Below are 19,762 nucleotides of genomic sequence, written 5' to 3' on the forward strand. Positions count from 1 at the left end.
ATGTTCTTTTTTCCACAAGTAAATGCACATTTTATCATTTTTTTTAGGTGAACGTTTTTTAAACCCCTTCTGTGCTGCTACAAATAAACATATAATATTAAAAATAATATCATATTTTACACATTAATTATTTTACTCTCTGTATCATGAAGATCTTTTTTTATCACAAAGACTTTTTCTGGACTTATTCACATCAATAGCTGTAACCCATAAAGGAAATCTTTTCAATTTGTAGACTCTCTACTTTCTAGTGTACAAAATATAGTATGAAAATGAACAGTAGAAATCAATTATGGTGGTTCCTTACCTGAATACTTATTGCTGTACTGTCTGTCTCCTTTATAATCCAGTTAATCATGCCCAGTTACATCCTCATCGTGTGTGATATCTCCGTATGAGAGAGCTAAAGGCAGAATAGGCAAAGTTTTATTGAGGCCAGGCATATATTCTGTGAATAGAAATCCCCTCTCTGTACTCACTCTGTGCTCAGTATCCTGACAGTAACCGGCTCACTGCTCTGGGACACATAGAGTTAAACCCCCTTTTGCCAGTGGATTGGGAGGGCGATTATTCTGACAGGCTTGATTCCTGTATTCCTGTCAAACGTTTTATGGGTGTCTTTATCAGCCATTAGCTCACAGATGTAGTGTAAAAAGCCGCTGGAAGTTAGATTCTATTACACTAATATGACAATCTAACTTTAATACAACTATCACGAGCAGATTACAGAGGAAAATCATTGAATCCCTGAGAAATATGCAGGTCTAAACTGGATTTCTATCAGTATCCTCAAGCTAAACAATTTCTCTTTTAGGAACTGAAGCCCTGTCTCACCTAAAAAATATAGCCTTTTAATGCATTTCTTTCATTTAATTGTTTTCATACACACACAAGGGCGTTTTATTATTATTATTATTATTATTTATTCATTGTAAAGATTTTTATTATTTTTAGCTTGTTTTTTTGTTTTTACAAATTTGTAGGTTGTGTTTTACAAACAGAAGACATGCATAGACCTATACTGCTAGTGAAAGGTTTCATAACACACACACACACACACACACACACACACATATATATATATAAATATATAATTTCATTAATGTTGTAGATAAACTGTACCTATATATATATATATACTCACTAAATATTTGTATATTTATATTATTTGGGAATTGTTTGTACACCATTACTTCAGTTTGTATATTGCAGAAATAATATATATATTTTTAAGAGTAGGTGTGTTAAAACTTGACTCAATGTTTCCTTGAACTATACATAGTTCATAAAAGGGTCAAATCACATACCCTATTCCCAAGCTTGTCATCTGATAAATCTGTGGAAAAATGTGGAAACGATCAAACCTTCTTGATGGCACAGTGAGTGAAATACCTCTCCACTTGACAAGCTACAAAAAATGTGACAGGACAACGAGGCACTCAAAATGACTTACAGGGAGGAGGAGTCGAGAACATCAGCGGAGAACCACAGCAAATACAGCAATAGCTGTCAATAAGTTATTATTATTGGTAGAATACATTTCTTTTGTCTGCCTCTGAAAGTCAAATATGTTTCCTCTAATGTAAAAATCATAAATCTGTTTAAAAATGCTTACCGTCCTGTAGTAATTACAACTAAGCTATGCTCAGATCAGATTACACGTATTATGACAATGTGATGTCATCATGAGCCATATTTTTAAACAGCACTTAAGATGTTGAGATGAAGTATGTCTGCTATTTTTACATCCTCAATATTTTAAAGTGGCTGTTCTACATGAAATGTTTGAGTCAAAGGTGAAAAGTTTGACTCTGAAACAGTCATTGTAATTTACATCTAGTATATTTTCCTTCTGACCTGAGACCTTACAAATTGTAGTCCATGATGAAAATTGTAGTTTATATAACTTTTGGGCTAACTTATATATCACATCAATTTGAATAGAATAATGTTGTATCAAATTGATAAAAAAGACAAAGAGAAAAAATAATAAATCTATAATTTTGTTATCTACACCATTGAGTATAGGCTTCGGACAGGAACTGCAGGTGAACCACATTACATATTGCTATCCAGAACTGACAGTAATTTACAGATTTCCCGTTTCTATTAACAGTATGACAGTATAACAATTATTTCTCTACAAATTATTTCTGGTTGAGTTTGTCAAGTTGGTTTCCTCTCTGCTGCTCCACTTTAAATGCCATTTTTCATTTTTTTAAAAATGAACTTTGACGAAGTCTCCAAATTGAAGTAAATTCCAAATCTGCTGCCCGGGGCGCATCAAAGACAGACATGACAAGGAAAAACTGATGTTTTAATCATTCTGTGCCTTTAAGCATTTGCACAAGACCCAACTGCAGAATGAGCTTTGACTTCACTTGTGAACTTTACGTGTTTAGTATGATGGCCAAAATATGTATAATATGTGCTTCTGTTGTTGCCCTTTCATTGGATAAATTGCATCTGCTAAACGAGAAGATGCAAATGTAAAGTGCCAAGAGATTTGCTGTTGAATGCACTAAAAGACAGTTTAACATCCCTGGGAACTTACATGCATGACTACAGGGTACGAACGTTTGCTTGAACCAATTGTGCTTGGGTGATTTGTTAAACATGTCAGAAGATGTTATGGAGAAACCTTCCTGAGGCAGTGAACACAGATCTGATGCTTTTGGAAATCTTAGTGCAAACCCTTAAACACTTATTAGAAAAAAACAGGATTAGGTTGTGTTATCTTAATTAAGATCAAAGGTCAAGACGTCGACTTAATGGCGTGTGGTAGTAGCTAATGTGGGTTACAAGGTCATGAACTTTAGATGGGTTTGTCAACACAATCTAAAGCAGGGGTGTCCAAACTCGGTTCACTGTAAAAAAATATTGTAGGTTGTTTAACTTAAAAAAGTAAGTAACCTGGTTGCCTTAAAATTTTAAGTTAATTGAACTGGAAAAAGTGAGTTAATACAATGAAGGAGATTAACTCAAAATAATAAATTATTATAAAGTTGATTTGACAAAAGAAAATATGTTGTGATAACAAATCTTGAAAATATTTTTTTTACAGTGTGGAGGATGTCCAAACACTGACCCGCAGAGTTTAGCTCCAACCCCAATTAAACGCACCTGAAACAGCTCATCATGGTCTTGATTAGCTGTTGAAGATCATTAGGCATGCTGTGTGTTGAGGCAAGCTGGAACTAAACTCTGCAGGACAGTGGCCCTCCAGGACCGAGTTTGGACACCCCTGATCTAAAGCAATTGTAATGTAACTATTTTGGCAAATTGGTGGCTAGCCTAAACTATGAATTTGAACAAACTTGTCTGTGGCCTACATTTAAGAATTTGTTTACACCCCAGTCACGGGTCTAACGTTATGTTTAGCAGTGATCCTTCACGCTTTGTTTGATTAACATTAACAAATACAAAATCAGCACCTCGTAAATACTTTTTTCCTTGGATGTGCTGTGTAGATCGTTTCGTTTGGTCCGGACAAAAGAAAATAGTCCTTTTCTTAGCATTCACATTGGTGTTTTTATCACTGGACCAGAAGGCACATGGATATGTTCATAACCTGATTGTTAGTCAGCTTTTATTACATTTCATGACGGAACTTACCGAACACCCAATTTGTCATGTGTGCATGGGCTAAATTGCACTTGTATGAGTGTTGCCTGCCCTGCATGATAGTATTTTGACCAGCAGAGAACTCGTGAAGAGATTATAAAATGTGTAAAGGAGTCATCACACATATAGGCCTATATATGTGTGTGTGTGGTAAAATGAAAAGAGGATACTCATTTCAAATACAAATAAAATCAAATTAGTCTTTTGGTTCCTGCTGTTTTATTTAACATATGTTATAGTTTAAAAAGTGAATGATAATGTCTTTTCCAATACTAATAAAATAAAATGTGAACTTTTATGTACATAACTCTTATGTACTATATATACTGCCACACTCCTGTGCTAGTGGTACAAACAGCACTTTGTCAGAACTTGCAACAATATGGCAGCTGCTTGACCTCGGGCAACTCCTCACCACACCATTGAGCACTTCAGAGGCCGGCCACGGCCACCTATTGCTCATCATGTTAAATACTACAACATGCAGAACGCATCATTTACCCTAATGCCTTTTATTCTGATGTTTTGTCCTGTCAAAGAGAATAGTTACTCAACATGACAGCTGAAGTGACTGATTGAGGTATTTGGCTCATTCGTCCCCTCCTGACACGTCGTGATTTACTGTTTGATGTTTTTTGTAATTGCACAATTTTTTTTTTTTTCCATAGAAATATTAGCCTCACTCCCCTAATTAAATAAGACACTTCTAATATTCTGGTTTTAATTTCTAAAGAGTGTCAGTCTCATCTGCTCACTGGTCTGGAGTAAATAGTAGGCAAAATATAAGTAGGCTATACATAGTAAATATAAGAACATAGTTTTATTATAGTATAGTCTTACATTATATTACAAATAATGTTAGGTAACTAAAAAATGTCATAATCAAAACAACTCATAAAATGAAGCCAAGACCAAATCCAGAGATTTTTTTATTTATAAGATGATGCTAAACTTTATGGTTTTCCTCACTTCTTGCAATTTAGGTCTTATGTTGTAAACGCATAACAAAAAATTAACAAAATGTGTTTTGTCTAATTTAAAAAAAAATGTGTATTCCATTTGTACAGTATGATTCCAACTCATGGCCTTCATGTTTAGTTTTTAACTTCATTGCCATCTAGTGGAAGAATATAAACAAGTTTATTGAACCCAATCTTGTATTTAAAAAAAGCTCCAAATGAATTATCTTGATGTCTACATTTAGGAAATGCATAAAAAAAAAAATCTGAAAAGAATAATAAGTAATTATCTTTTGAATGTGAAATAATAAACATGTCTGTACATGTCCAAACCTGAATGAGTTTCTTTCTCTTGCTGAACACAAAACAAGATATTTCGAAGAATGTCGGAAACCAATCAGTTGTGGAACAACATTGACATCCATAGTATTTATTTCCATACTATTGAAGTCAATGGGGTCCATCAACTGATTGGTTACAAACATTCTTCAAAATATCTTTTTTTTTTGTGTCCAGCAGAAGATTCAAACTCAAGGTAAAGTACATGTTGACAGAATTTTCATTTTTGGATGAACTATCCCTTTATTATACTCATCTTGCAGCATATGATACATAAAACTGTTTAAATAGACACAATACAGTACCATACCACTCCTGTTCACCAATTGCTGTTAGAAAAACTATAATTTACTTGATTACTTAAATGACTGATCAGTCATTAAAAAAATGTGCATTTAACAAGAAATTCTTTTTTAGAAATAACCACATTAATACAATTAAAAAAAGCTTTACTCTTAAAACAAATTGTAATTCATCAGTGAAATGAAATAATTGGAAAATTAAGACAAATCCATTCATTTAATCATGCTTTGCTTCATGATGGAAAAAAAAAGGTACTAATGGTACTAATTTTTATTTTACTTGCCTAATATTTTGTTGTAAATAACTTCCAGAATTATTTCGTCAATGTACAGCTATAGAAGTCTTCATTAATTAAAAAAAAAAATTGTGAACAAAGATTTTATATAAGTTTTATTTCAAGTAACAAAAACTGGACAAACAGTAAATATCCAATTATACAAAAACTGTAAAATGAAAATAAAAGTGCTGTTTAACCGCTTAATGACACCTCAAACGGGTAATACTGGGGAAAGTCATTAAGGATTTTCAGGCTTTCGTTGTACAGTTCCAGATCTGCAAAGCAAAAGGAAAATCTTTTACATGCCAGTGCAAATGATACTGACAATAAAACTACCATAATCAATAAAACAAATAATACCGAAAGAGACTTTGTCCTCACGATACTGGGTATATGAAACAGCCATGATTGTTCCTTTGTTGGACACCATTCCAATAACCTCTACAATCCCACTCAGCTCTTCATCCAGCTAAAACAGGACGGGGGGAAAAATATGATCTTTTTAATAAATACCAACATCATACACAGAAGTGCATCATCTGATCACTCACAGGATCATTGAGCTCCACTGATGCATTCTTTCCTTCTCCATCTGTAAGAGTAAAAGTCTTTCCTGATGGATGGACCTGTCAACACACAACCACACTGTCATGTTCACATGTACAATACATTTTTATTTTGCAATGCGTGGAACAAATCGCCTTGATAGGCTCGTCTTGCAGTTAATATACTGAAAACTACTCAAATACACTACACCGTATCATTGCACTGATCATATCATGCATCATTCGTACTTAAATTTCATTATACAGCTATCGTTAGATGGCTCGGAGTCATTACGGAGTAAATAAATGATCAAATGTTCATTAAATACCCTTTCCAAGCGTCCAATGAAGCAGACTGGTCGATTGATGTATTGAGACAACATCGACGTATTGATTCTGGTTTTCGGGGACTCATAAACGCCTGACATTGCGGATGTTTACGGGAAACCACACAAGAAATAAAACCCAAAATGACTTCAGTACGGTCAAACAGAACCGCGGGAAAACTGGGATTACGTGACGTATTTCCCCGCATAACCACGTTTCCGGTGCGTCAGAGAAAAACGCTCGAAACAAATAGCCTGTTAACTATAGTTCCTAGTTGTGGTAAAAAAAAATTAATAAATAAAAATAAGACAACAATTGAAAAGAAATAGTAAATTACTTAAAAGCTTCACAGAAACCTAGTCCGTCAAGTTTTTCTAACCAATAAGTTACTCACGAGGGCTATAATAAATAATTCCTAAATAAAATAAAAATGCGTTTGTTTTTTTTAGTCCATTTGTGTTTATTCTGATGGTATTTCCCATTATTAGAAACATATTTATAATAAAAGCCTTTGCTTTTTGCATTCTGACTGCATTCTCTGCCTATCAAAATAAAATAAACATAACTCACAGAAATCACAATAAGCGTATATTCATAGTTGTTAATAAGGGCCATGCTAGTAAATATTTACAGATACCTTACTCATGCCTTAATACATGAAGTACTATCACGTTTTAAAAAACTGTTTATTGGCATTGTCAGAGTGAAACGGAAAAGCTTTTTTTTTTGGTTTTCACACGGAGCGAAAAAGCAGACGGACACGACGTGGGAAAGACTCGTAAACAAAACTTCAGTCGAGTAGCTCGCTTTTACCACAACAAAACTGAAACATTAGACTCGTATGATTTTAAGTAAGACAATATTTCACTCAAATCTCAAAAAGATTGTTCTTTTTATTGTTCACTGTATTTCAGCGGAAATGTTAGTATAGCAACGCTTGCTAACTTGCTTGTTTCTTGAGCTGTCTAGGAAAAACAAAGCAGCAGGACAGTTTTCATTGATTCCATGTTGTGACTTTATATAGATCATAGTGGTGTTGAATGCATACAGAAAAAGAAAAATATATTTGTTACACTCGATTGATTGCGAAATCTGCTTCCTACCAGCATAACATCACTTGTGTTGAAGAGTGACTGATTTTCAACACAGACACAAAAGATGTTGAAGTTTTTCGGTTTCAAGAATGACGGAGCCAAAAAATCTTCTGAGAGGGAAACTGATGGATTTGTCATCATTGGTAAGTCATTTTATTTTAGAAGCACTTTTCTCATTGTCTAGATTTTCTTTGATTATTTTAGTTGAATAAGAAAGTTAAATCCATCTATCTGTTTGTCTATCTATCTGCCTGTCCATGTGACCATCCATCCATCCAAAATATTGTTAATAGTAAATATTAAAACAATGATTTGTCAAAACATTGTTTGGTTAATTTCTCTCTACCACAAGAGGGCAGAATAGTTCAATCCTCACAGTCAGTGTGACTGAAGTTCATCAATACAATAGTAATGGTTAAAACAATTCTATCTAGTCTCTGTGACGTATTTTTCCTTAATATGAAGTAGCAATCAATCAGGACATGTATTTGGCCATTTCCTGTACCTGAAGTGGATACAGATGACCAAGGGCCAGTGTCGTTCAAATGCCACAACCTCGACAGTTAATACAATGATATAACATAGCCCACCTTTAGTTGTGCAAGTTGCTACTTTCAGCAATAAGGTTTTATGTTTTTATGCCTCCCAGCCTACATTTGACTATACTAGAGGGAATGTAGGTCAAAGGGAAAGAGAGATCCCTTGTTTCATAAAAAGCAGGATATGTTGACTGAGGGCTTGAGCCAGATTTGAATAGCTCACACCACATGCTCATGTAGTTTGAGGAAATATTGTCAACCAGGGAATGGAACAACTGCTGAGAATAGATTGATGTTTGGCAAACTATGCTGGTTCTCCAATTTAGGCTAACCATGCTGTGAGAAATGAGAATGTTTTGGAAATAAACAGAGAATTTCACTGAGTGATGCTTTTAATTTGAAGTTAACATTTATGAAGCCTGCAAATCATAAAAAAATAATGTTAACTGATATTAAATTATACTATTTTGCACTATTGGGAAGGCCCCAGAGCCTACATGAATATATAAGTAAATAGACTCAATTTTTGATTTCATATTAACTGTGTTTGGTTCTGGGGTGTATACATTATTATTATTATTTTTAATGCAAATTCTCAGTGTTTATTATAAATCTATTATTGATTTTTGAGTCATAGTCTTAGTACTTTAGGGTAGAATTGTAGATTAACTAAACTCAATCATGATTCCTGAAGTGCTCTGGCTCAACCTGGAACTAGACCAAAGGGGTTCGCCAGGCTGACAGGACAAACACATGACCGCTACCTTCACACAGCAACAGAACACACTTGTCTATTTTGTTTGGGGCACTAGATAATTTTTCCTTTATGGAATCGCAATTGACAATTAGTCTATCATGTCATTGATATATGTAGCTGTTCATATGAAGTGGTGCTCACTGCAGAGCCAAATGACATCCAGCTGACATCCATGGGTGGAGTATAACCTAGTTCAGCTCCACCTCCTGATCTAATTGGTGGAGGGATATAGTTATGGGTAGGGTTAGGGTGTGGTTGGACCTTCTAGCTCCACTCATTACGCCCAGATTACATGGAAGGGGATCTGTACGTCATGCTCGATTCATTTGCTCTGTAGCTAGCAGCCTCTCATTCGGTTCACCTCCAGTACAATTGAACAGGCCCAAGAAACTTGAAGAAAGAAACTGTGGTAACATGCTGACAGCACATAAGGGACACGATATAGGCTTACTTTACATTGCATTATTTATCTGTGCCACAGATCCACTTCTCTTGGGGAAAGAAATTCCTTGCTTTGACTTTGAAGTGCAATTGAGGCCATATATGATTTGTAAAATGGCAAATAGTAGTAGCTTAGCAATGGATCAGTTTATGTTCCATATCTACTTATCTTTATTTATATAGCACTTTATACAATACTGATTGTTTCAAATCAATTTTGGCTGCGTTGATCACTTTTTCTCACAATTTCGCCAAAACTTCCATATATTGCAAAAAAAAAAAACTTTTTACGCTCATATGTGGCGGTTTTTCAGGCATTTCAAAAAAGGGGTATTTTGCAAAATTGCAATGGAAACAATGTTTTTTGCATTTACAGTTTACCTGGCGTCCAAAAGTCACATCATTCTTTAAAGTGGGCGTGGTATGTTTAGACAGAAGACAAGTTCGTTTATTAAACTCGTAAAAGACAAAATAATTATGTGTACTATAACCTCCCAGAAACACCTCATATGTGGCCACTCCCAGTATAAGGGGTTTTCCTTGCCATTAATGCTTGGATAACATGCCTACGTCTCCTTCGATTAAGAAACGTAAACCTATATCCGTCCGTCGCCATGATTTTTGGAACAAGGCCAGTGTAATTGTTCCCATGATAATTGTAATTGTTTGAATTATTTAATATAATATTAAATTCCCATATTCACAGCAAGAACAAATGCTATAACAAGCGATAAACATCTTGGCGTCCACAATCCACACCAAGAGACAATACATTCTGTTTATTTTAAGCACCTGAGAACACTACACCCAGAACACACGCTTTAAAGTCAATGTGTAAAGTCAATGGGTGTCAATGTTTTTATTGGACACCAGCCTGAAAAAAATCGATCTGGAAGTGATTCCAACTATATCGTTCCGGTTGTGGTGTGTGGTGTGCTATTTTATGATAGTTATCATTCTTGGTGTTGATAATGATTTAATGCTGTAAGGGACTGAATGTATTACAGCTAAAGTTATCCAGCCAGACAAATGGCTTTCAGTGAATGAATTCAATAATTGTGTTCTTTGGCACTTAAATGTCCATGTGCTACAGTTTGTTTTTCCGTGATATTAGCTATTAAAGCTGAATAGAATTGATTTGGGGCTTTATACATTCAAGAAGTGACCTGGATGCCAGCCCGAACTCCGCCCACAACATTTTTCTGGTCTGGACTCGATCCATTGAGGAGTAATTACGATCAGGCATAAAATGAACGGGCCAATCAAATTGCCAGGGCGGGCTTTATACGATGATGGACAGATGATCTGCAGGGACGTAATCATCACGTTATCAAAGAGCGCTTGTCAAAGATGACTGCAGCTGGAGAATTGAGATGTATAGATTCTGCTGTCGCGTCTTTTGTAAAATAAATCGACAGCGCATTCATTTTAATAGACAAACAGAGAACTGCAATCAAGGCATTTGTCGATCGGAAAGATATTTTTGGCGTCCTTCCTACATGATTCGGGAAAAGTGTAACTTATCAGCTGGCTCTGGCGGTCGTTAAGAAGATGGGACGTAATGAAAAGCCTGTGGTCGTTGTGGTTTCTCCTTTGGTGGCACTCATGGAGAAGTAAATAAAAGAAGCAACACTCGTTATTTAACTTCTAAAATAAATAAAGTTAGGCTACGTTCTGTATTTGAAAACTGCGCTATGCAAAGGAGTTGACTTACTGCGTTGCTCTGATTGGTTGTAGGTCTGCCGACTTTCCAATTGAGTGCAGAGGGTTTTTTTTTCCTGGTTCGGTTATGACACACCTCATAATCAAAGCCCGACGGAGGAGTTTCAGACTCATATTCTCTCTTGAATATGAGTATGACGAAGTCAGGCTATTCAAGAAGAGCATGTGTTTATTATATGACAGATTTGGCCAACATAAAGAGCCTTTTTGTCCGATCTGGTCATAAACGGATCAGGTCTGCTAGCGATGCACAAAAATTCTGGCAACCAAAAAATATGCATTTTTTTCGGTTTCAAACGAAATCATTGATCAAAACAATGCAGTTTAATTAGCGCTTTTTTAAAATTATGCCTTTCTCCAAAAAACAAACAAACAAACAAAAACCTTTCAAGCTGGTGCATGCCCAAAAACACACAGGAAGGCCTTAAAAAAGAACAACAGGAAAGCAGATAGTCACAGTGCCCTCAAACTCTATTTTAATTCAGTAATAGACAAGCTATGTTTTGACTCTTTCAGCCTTTAGCGTCAGGTTGCAATATGTAAAACTTCTTTGGCTGACATATACAGCTCCATCAACTTAATTTATAACCTGAGAATACAATGTTCATTACACCCTAACAGCAATCAAACCAGAGTTCAATTGCCAAAACTTTACTTTCAGTTTTGATTTTCAGTTAAAACATCAAAAAAAAAAAGGGAAATGAAACTTGAATTATGGTTTTGGTTAAATATATTTTAGTGCAATACCGAGTACCATAATTGCAATAGCAATTGGTTTAGGGAAGGTCTTAAAAGAAATTACAGTGTTTTGCAGCAAATACCTCGTTGTCGTTTGGAGATGGCAGTTTGAGACTACACGAGGAGCAGAGAGCATATGAGAGCAGAGAATGTGACCCACATCATGATGCAGTCCAGTAGAGGAACAGTGACTTGTAAGACCTGGTGACCTCTGGTGCCGATATATCGCTGTCACTCTGAACGCAGTCATACAAGCTTTTTCCCTGAACATAAACAATGGACACCATCTCAGAGGGAGATATTTGTGGAGGTGTTGTGAAGGTGTTAATAACACAGGGAGGAGCTGTGTTGTGTGTGTGTGTGTGTGTGTGAAGGCCCCAGGTGAGCAGACTATCACCAAGACATTCAGCTGTGTGATTTTCAGGAGCAACAGAAAGAGGCTGGCTTTCGTTTTCAAGCAGGAAAAGGATGTAATGATGCGAACGGGTCTTACAAGGCGAATGCCTTTTTATGTTACACAGCATTCGGTCTAGTTATGGTTTCAAGGTGTTGCAGGTTATTCTTAAGTGACACCGTTAATTGTGGCTGTAAGTACTGTACGTAGAAGGAATGCTTTGTAATGTGATAGTGATCTAAGAAAGTAATCCACCTTGTTAAATGAACTTAATCCACATTATTGTCCTGTCTTTTTGAAAATCAAGCCGTTAACGTAAAGCATCGACTGACTGGTGCTATGCCTTTCTTCTCTGGTTGATTTTAAAAGTATTCATTGTATTTATTCTTTGCCTTTCAGGTGAAACTGTCGAGGACCAGCGACGGAAGATTCAATCCATGAACATTGAGCAGCCTGCAACAAATGTAATAGTACAACCATTTAAGGTGTGTTTTGTTTTACTTTGTAGAGTGATCCACAATTACATATACTTAATGATGGTATGACAACAAACTTCAAAATTCATCATTCACTTATAATCTTCCTGTTAAGTTTTTTTTTTTTTTAAATATTGTTTTATTTCACACACGTGTAAGAGAAAAGCTAACTTTTCTGCACAAGATACGTTTGATACTTTTTCTCTATGTCTAAATGTTCACTCCTCGCAAGTCTAACTTACATTTTACAATGCAGGGACTGTAACTAGATATGCTGGTTATAAATAAAGTAATCATTACTTTATTTAGGCAGAAAAAGTTCATTGTGGTTTCCAAGCTCATTAATGTTAACGTTAGCGTTCTTCCAATGATGATAGTGGCATTAGCTAGCTTTGTGGTTAGCTAGTCTATTTTATTTTTTTTTTTAAATATTAATTTATCGGCCATTATAACTGCCGATACCGATATTTTGGAAAATGCCTAATATCGGCCGATAACATCGGTCTGGCTCTAGTATGAATATCTATGATGTGATTCGTATGGAAAAGCATGAAGGTCCAACCCTGAACCTAACCATTAGAAGGGCGTAAGCAGATAATACAAACATGTAGAATTTCATTTGAATTACCCACCAATTTTCCAAAACAAAACAGTTACAATTTGCCATTGCTGGTTCATTGAAAGTATAGGCTCAAAAGAACAATTCACTGACTCATTGGCCCAGTCCCAGAGGTAAGGTTCACTGGTTAACAGTTCACTGGAGGGCAAGATTATCTGTGAATAACAACTTAAAATTTAGTCCAGTCTTTATATAAATCTAGCACATAGCAGAAGACTGTAAATGTAGTGCACATCACAAGTCAGAATCATAAAGACAACATTCAAAGGTGCAGTCAGGTGGCAAAATTCAGTCATTTCTTTTGGAATCCCTGATTTTCTCATGAGGGAGAGAAATTTCCACAGAAAGATTTGCAACAGGTTTAGTTGCTCATTTTTAAAGTGACTTTTGTTATCTTTTTATTTACACATAGATGCACTATTAACAGTGGACTTTTTTCACTAGTGTCACAAATGCACATTTATGCATTTTTGGATTTAACAGATGGTCAATAAATATTTGGAATTATTTGGAAAAGAGCTGTATAAAGAAGACTCTATGATGTGCATGATTGTTGAGGAAAGGTGTGCTGTTACTTTTTTTTTAGTGATCAAACTTACTTTTGACCTGGCGGATGATGAAACATCAAAACATTCTTTACTTAGAGCAGAGTATCAGTAAACATAGTATGCTACGTTTTCAGTATGATCCTAATTAAATCTTAAGGATCACTCATAGAGTCGTCTATGTTAGTGGGTTGGCGTGATTTCCATATGCTGTGTGCTGGGCGCGCAACAGCACTGAGGAGAGAAAGAGCCCCTTGAGTTGCGCTGGCCGAGCGGGTGTGTGACAGGTGCCAGGTGGCCCAGTTATGTGCCCCTGCCATTCAGCGATCTGTTCCAGCACCGCCTGGAGACATATGGCTAATGAAAGACACTCAGTCTCGCTCTTTCTCATTGAATATGAGAGGCTTTCACAAAGTCCCAAAGCCTAGAGTCATTGACAGAGTTATTGGAGCGGACAAACCACATGAAAAACATCAGCTGTCAAAGAGGCCTGACAGTATGTAGTTTGATAAGTGAGTTTCCAAAGAATTATTTGCATACACTCTAAAAAATGCTGGGTTGTTTTAACCCAATTTTGGGTAAAATATGGACAAACCCAGCCATTGGGTTACACTTTTAGATTACATTTTTAACCCAACGGCTGGGTTTGTCCATATTTTACCCAAAATTGGGTTAAAACAACCCAGCATTTTTTAGAGTGTAAGTTCCAAAAAAGTCACATGATCGCAAAAACAGCACAATGATTTAAAGCCGAGTTTATGGTGGGTTCACGTGCTATGGTAATTGTGGTAAATACTAAAGGCCGACGTGGAAAATGATCTAAAATAGTTTTAGCTAAATAACAGGTCTAGATCTTCATCTTTTTACCACATTTCGACAACAAAAGCACTTGAACGCAACACACTGGTAAATACCTGTGCACAAGTGGAAAATATCATATTTTCCATAGCACGTGAACGCACCAATAGTTCCCCAAAACCAATTAAACACACCACCTGAACCTGATAATCAAGGTCTTATAGGCCTATTATGTGAGTTAAGTAAACTTCCAGGCAGGTGTGTTGAGGCATGTTGAAGCAAAACTCAGGATAGTGGCCCTCCAGGAGCGAGGTTCGACATCCCTGCTTTAAAGGTTTAGTTCACAAATGAAAATTCTGTCATTATTTACTCACTCTCGTCTCATATCATTACAATCCCATAAGACTTTCATTCATCTTCAATGCACAAATGAAGATATTTTTAATGGGATTTGTCAAGAAAAAGTAGAGTTGAGCTTCTGTTTATATATATTTGAGTGATCTGCATCTGTGTAAGTTCGCTGGTCAATTAAACCACTTGATTGATATGTATTACTTTTACAAGCTCTTTATGAACATTTTGGACCATCCGTGTTCTGGGTGAATGGACTGTAGATACTCAGATTTCATTAAAAATATCGTAGCCCTCAATCGGGTCATGGGGTCTATACGACCCAAATTGACTTTTACTTAATAAAGAAAAAGGTTCCCTTCATCTCAGTGGAATAAGATTTGGTGACTTTTCCTAAATTATCTATCTATACACACACACACACACACACAAAAACTAGGCTTGATTCGGTTGTTCTGAATGTATGTAAAAAAAATGTTTACACTTCTGGTCTTTGGGGTCAATATGACCCCACATTGAAATGTGATCTGATAATGTATACACAGAAATAAAGGCCTAGTACTAGAGCATAAATGCAATGTATCATAAAAAATAATATTTCATATGCAAGCTAATAGTGTAGTTGAGGAATTGTGTGGTATATGGATACAAAAGTACTTTATATCTCCAAAAACACAGCATTAATGAATAGATGAGAAGTAAACAAAAAAAATTATATATTATTTGTATGATTAAAAATGTATATTTTTTGTACAATTACTCAATTGTTGGGGTCGTATAGACCCAGAAGTGTAAACAGGAAATGAAGACCATTTGAAGGTTAATTTGTGCACCGAAGATGTCTAATGAGTAATTGTTGACAGAATTTTATTTTTTTGGGGTGAACTAACCCTTTAATGTCACAATGAAATCAATATATAAAATTTGTATTTTCTTTTATGGAATGGTGCGGTGTTTGTTATAAAGGGTTTATCTGTGCAGAACTGCACATCAACCTTTTTTTTTAGCCTCAACAAAAACATTAACGTCCTCTCCCTCTTGTAACATCCCGTCTCTGATGACGTGTGCACTGGGACAATAATCCCTCTTCTCCAGCGACCTGTTGCTAACATGAGATCGCAGCAATAAACAAGGATCCAATCAGTTCCCAATGGACAAAATCCAAAAGGTCCTGCCCTACATTATTTATTTATTTAGTGATTCACTCGGATATACGCCACAATAGGGAATGCTTTTAACGCTTGATGCAGACTTTAAGCAGGAAATTAATTGACACTATATGCAAAATATTGACAGGAACAGAATGACACTTCAAGGGAAAGCTGTTCAATGCCACGAAAGCACAGTTGAATTAGCAGTTCTGTGACTCAGACGGACCACAAGAGAAACCTCATTCATATGTTTAAAGGACAAGCTGAGAGTTTTAATCCGTTACTTACCATGTCTATCAAAACTGGTATGATTAATTTTTTTCCCTTTTCCTTGCAATGAGTGTGAATAGAGACCAATATAGAAGATTCAATTGTGAGTGAAGCAAATTTTAGTCTTATTTTTCACATGGACTGCTTTTATTGTGCTTTAGTCTTTGTTGGGGCTGGACAGCTTTCGATCACCATCCACTTTCATTCGTATGGAAGTTAAGATTTCCTCCTTATTTAGTTCAGTTTGTTGTTCAGTGTTTTTGCTTCTCCCTCTATGTATTGTTCCAGTCTCATGTTACAGTAAAGAACTGACTTTAATAGATTGTCATTCCCTGTCTGACATGTGTTTGGCACTCAAATAAGACAAACAAGAAAAGTAAGAAACCACCTCCAGCCTCCACAACTAAGACTACCAGATTCTGTTTACCTGCAGATTAAAGGGATACTCCAATTTTTTTTGGGAAAGAGGCTCATTTTACCGTTTTCGAATCCATTCAGCCAATTTTCTGATATTTAGAAGAATATCAGTAACCAGACAGTTCCTGGTCTCATTGACTTCCATAGTATATTTTTTTCCTACTTTGGAAGTCAATGAGACCAGAAACTGTCTGGTTACTGATATTCTTCTAAATATCAGAAAATCGTCTGAAGGGATTCGAAAACAGTAAAACTCAACCGTTTCACTCTGGGGGAGTTGTAAAATGAGCCTATTTCCAAAAAGTATCCTTTTAAGAAAGCTTTGCTCATTGAATCACACTGACAAATTAACATATTTTTAAGCACATAGTTCCACATTTGACCTTAAGTGATAATGCACAGGATTGACATTGTCTTACTGGTGTATTAGAGCTGATTATGTTATAATACACCACTACACCCAAACTATTATATATCTTAGAATTCTCTTTTTGCCATACAAAGGTTTTGGTCAAAGTCGTCATTTATGCTCACCAAGGCTGTATTTATTTTAAAATCAAAAATACAGTAAAATTAAATCTGTTTTCTATTTGAATATATTTTCAAAGGCAACGTTGAGTTTTCAGCATCAATACATTTGATACATTTTTTTAGGATTCTTTGTTGAATAGAAAGTTCAAAAGACTAGCATTTAAAAGTTGAAATCTTTTGTGACAATAAAAAAAACTTTATTGATTAATTGAATGTGTCCTTGCTAAATAACAGTTTTAATTTCTTTCAGAAAATGAAAAATCTCACTAGAGAAATGTAGTTGCATGAGAACTGTTTACTGTCTTGATAAATAATTGACTTCTATTTACAAACAGTTTTAACCGTGCTGTACTGTGTTGCACATGTGAGCATCATTAGTTGTGTCAGACTGTGAAGTTTAGCTCCAGTTGTGGTACAACATGTGACTTCCTTCATCGTGATGTTTCAGGGCTGTAATGAATCCTCACCCATTTCATACGACACCAGATTTCTCAGCTCTGTGTCTGCAGGCTTTCTCTTTTGGGGGTAATAAGAAGAGGCACATTTTTGACTCATTAATGCTAAAGGAATTCATACCTGACACATTATATCACCTGACCTTGATGGTGATGATAATGATGAGTAAAGGCTGAACTTATTTAGCATTGTTGAGGATTTAAAGAGCTAAACACCTGCCCACAGTTAGGTCAATGTTACTATAGGTCCTGTGATGAACATAGTAACAGTACTGCTCTTCTCAGTTTTCACTGTGGATTTTCTTTCTTTCTGTTTAGCCATCCAGTGCCGGGAACAGAGGATTTGCAGAGACTGCTCAGGCTTCCTCTCAGCCCACATCCGCTAAGATGTCCTCAGAAACGCACGGTGTAGACGCCACCCCTGCTCTCCCTGAACTTCTGGGCGATATACCGTTCACTTTAGCACCACACATCCTTGCCATGCAGGCAGGCCTGCCATTTGTAACAGATATCACCGTGCCTCACGACATAAATGACAAACTAGCCAACTTTCGTTATGACTTCTCTTTGGAGAACTCTGTGCTTTGTGAGCCGTGACTCTCAGCCCATCAGTCATATCACTAACACGTGATGAACTATGAGCCTTTGGTTGTCAAGATTCTCCTTAACCGCTTGCCTCTTAAATAAATTAAGATCTAGTTTCAGTTAGCTGAAAAAAAATCCTTACCCTGACTAACTATAGGGTGTTGGGCTCAAACGAACATATTGTCCATTTAGTTAGTGAAGTTTGCATCAAGTTGGTTTACAGTCTCAGGATCTTGCATTTGATTGTGTGAGATGAGTGTTACCGCCTCATTTAAAAACAGTAGATGAGTATTTATAAGATGACCTATGGCTTTACATTTTTCAAATGTAGTTTGTTTGAATTTTACGGGTGCAATTTTAGAGTGCATTTTGACTTAGCACAAGATAATATGCTGAAATTGTTTTGAAACGGTTGTGTTTCTCAGTAGTTGCGTTCGGTTGTTTGGTGTTTCAGACATCGCAGTCTGCGTTGGCCTTCCTCAGTTTTTTCTTAGTTCTGCAAAGACTTACTGTAATTTATGGAACCGGTTTCAAGAAGTTTGCTTGCAGATCGTTCGCTTAAACCAGTTATGATGCATAGAAAAAGAAGGATTTTATAGTAATCTGTCACTCAGCAATGTAATTCGTTAAACATATCTAAGATAAATTATTGGATAACAGATACAAGTATTTCATTTTTGAAATATAAATAAACATAAAAAATGACAATCATCAACTAGATTTGCTGTAACTCTACAGTGAGTACCTATAAACCTTAAAGGTGTAGCAAAAACACTCCTTTGTCTGCTACTGGTCAACCAAACAGATAGTCCCGCTGTTAACTGACGCCATTGGTTGAGTCAGTGTTGCTGTGCCGGGCTGTTTGGGATGCAAACAATGTTTTGATGGTGTTTACACTTTTCAGGGAAATCAGTATAGAATAAAGCTTATAAAACAACAAGAGCAGAGAGTGTAGTCTTTACATAGCCACTGATGCTCATTGGATCAAACTAAAGATGAAATAGTCCAAGGCACTCACATGATGAAAGTAAAACGCCTTTAAGTAACTGGGCTTAATCATTAAAAACCTGTGTGGATCTACCGGTACTCGTTTTGGCTTTTTACTTTCACCACGCGAGTACTTTGGAGTATTTTGTTTTTATAATTCGAATTTTGCTTACTTGTAGTTGTGTCTGCATATTAAGTTGGGATGTGAACAAAAATTACACACATCTTTCATTTAAGTGAAAGAATTGCACTTAAAATTATAAATAGGCCATACATTTTGAACATTGCATACGGCTGTTGTTTGGTTTTAATGCATGAAGATTTTGAGTTGATAACGCCCCATTTTTGGAGGCAGATATGTATTGTTTGATTGCAAAAACATGCACATGGATTTTAATAGGATTTACTTTTCTGTTTTGAACTGGCTACATAGTTGTTGATCTCTTTTTTTCCCCTCTTTCAGCTGAATTTCAGTTAATGAATGGGTTTTATAGTGCGTGCTGCTATGTACACAATGC

The 19,762-nt window shown here is 35.9% G+C and overlaps 2 protein-coding genes across 2 annotated transcripts; one reads left to right on the forward strand and one right to left on the reverse strand.

Annotated features, from left to right (window-relative positions):
• Nucleotides 1–5,597: 5,597 nt before the first annotated feature.
• rpa3 (replication protein A3) lies at nt 5,598–6,568 on the reverse strand. Its single transcript, XM_039681014.2, has 4 exons — nt 6,377–6,568; nt 6,054–6,128; nt 5,863–5,971; nt 5,598–5,777 (listed from the first exon to the last, which is right to left on the reverse strand). The coding sequence occupies exons 1-4, from the start codon at nt 6,473–6,475 to the stop codon at nt 5,695–5,697; spliced, it is 366 nt and encodes a 121-aa protein (XP_039536948.1). The 5' UTR covers nt 6,476–6,568; the 3' UTR covers nt 5,598–5,694.
• A 516-nt stretch (nt 6,569–7,084) lies between these two features.
• umad1 (UBAP1-MVB12-associated (UMA) domain containing 1) lies at nt 7,085–18,374 on the forward strand. Its single transcript, XM_039681151.2, has 4 exons — nt 7,085–7,225; nt 7,481–7,611; nt 12,459–12,544; nt 17,991–18,374. Exons 2-4 carry the CDS (start codon nt 7,533–7,535, stop codon nt 18,267–18,269), a joined length of 444 nt encoding a protein of 147 aa, XP_039537085.2. The 5' UTR covers nt 7,085–7,225; nt 7,481–7,532; the 3' UTR covers nt 18,270–18,374.
• Nucleotides 18,375–19,762: the final 1,388 nt, after the last annotated feature.

Source organism: Pimephales promelas, chromosome 18 (assembly GCF_988280905.1).
Source record: "Pimephales promelas chromosome 18, fPimPro1.hap1.1, whole genome shotgun sequence".
Taxonomy (NCBI): Eukaryota; Metazoa; Chordata; class Actinopteri; order Cypriniformes; family Leuciscidae; genus Pimephales; species Pimephales promelas.

What these genes read in the sequence shown, in the direction of transcription:
- rpa3 (XM_039681014.2), bottom strand. Translation starts at nt 6,475, where the DNA reads ATGTCAGGCGTTTATGAGTCCCCGAAAACCAGAATCAATACGTCGATG. An exon ending in TCATTGGACGCTTGGAAAGG is followed by an intron (nt 6,129 to 6,376) that starts GTATTTAATGAA and finishes GTGTGTTGACAG; the next exon opens with GTCCATCCATCAGGAAAGAC. An exon ending in CAGTGGAGCTCAATGATCCT is followed by an intron (nt 5,972 to 6,053) that starts GTGAGTGATCAG and finishes GTCCTGTTTTAG; the next exon opens with CTGGATGAAGAGCTGAGTGG.
- umad1 (XM_039681151.2), top strand. Translation starts at nt 7,533, where the DNA reads ATGTTGAAGTTTTTCGGTTTCAAGAATGACGGAGCCAAAAAATCTTCT. An exon ending in TGATGGATTTGTCATCATTG is followed by an intron (nt 7,612 to 12,458) that starts GTAAGTCATTTT and finishes TTTGCCTTTCAG; the next exon opens with GTGAAACTGTCGAGGACCAG. An exon ending in TAATAGTACAACCATTTAAG is followed by an intron (nt 12,545 to 17,990) that starts GTGTGTTTTGTT and finishes CTTTCTGTTTAG; the next exon opens with CCATCCAGTGCCGGGAACAG.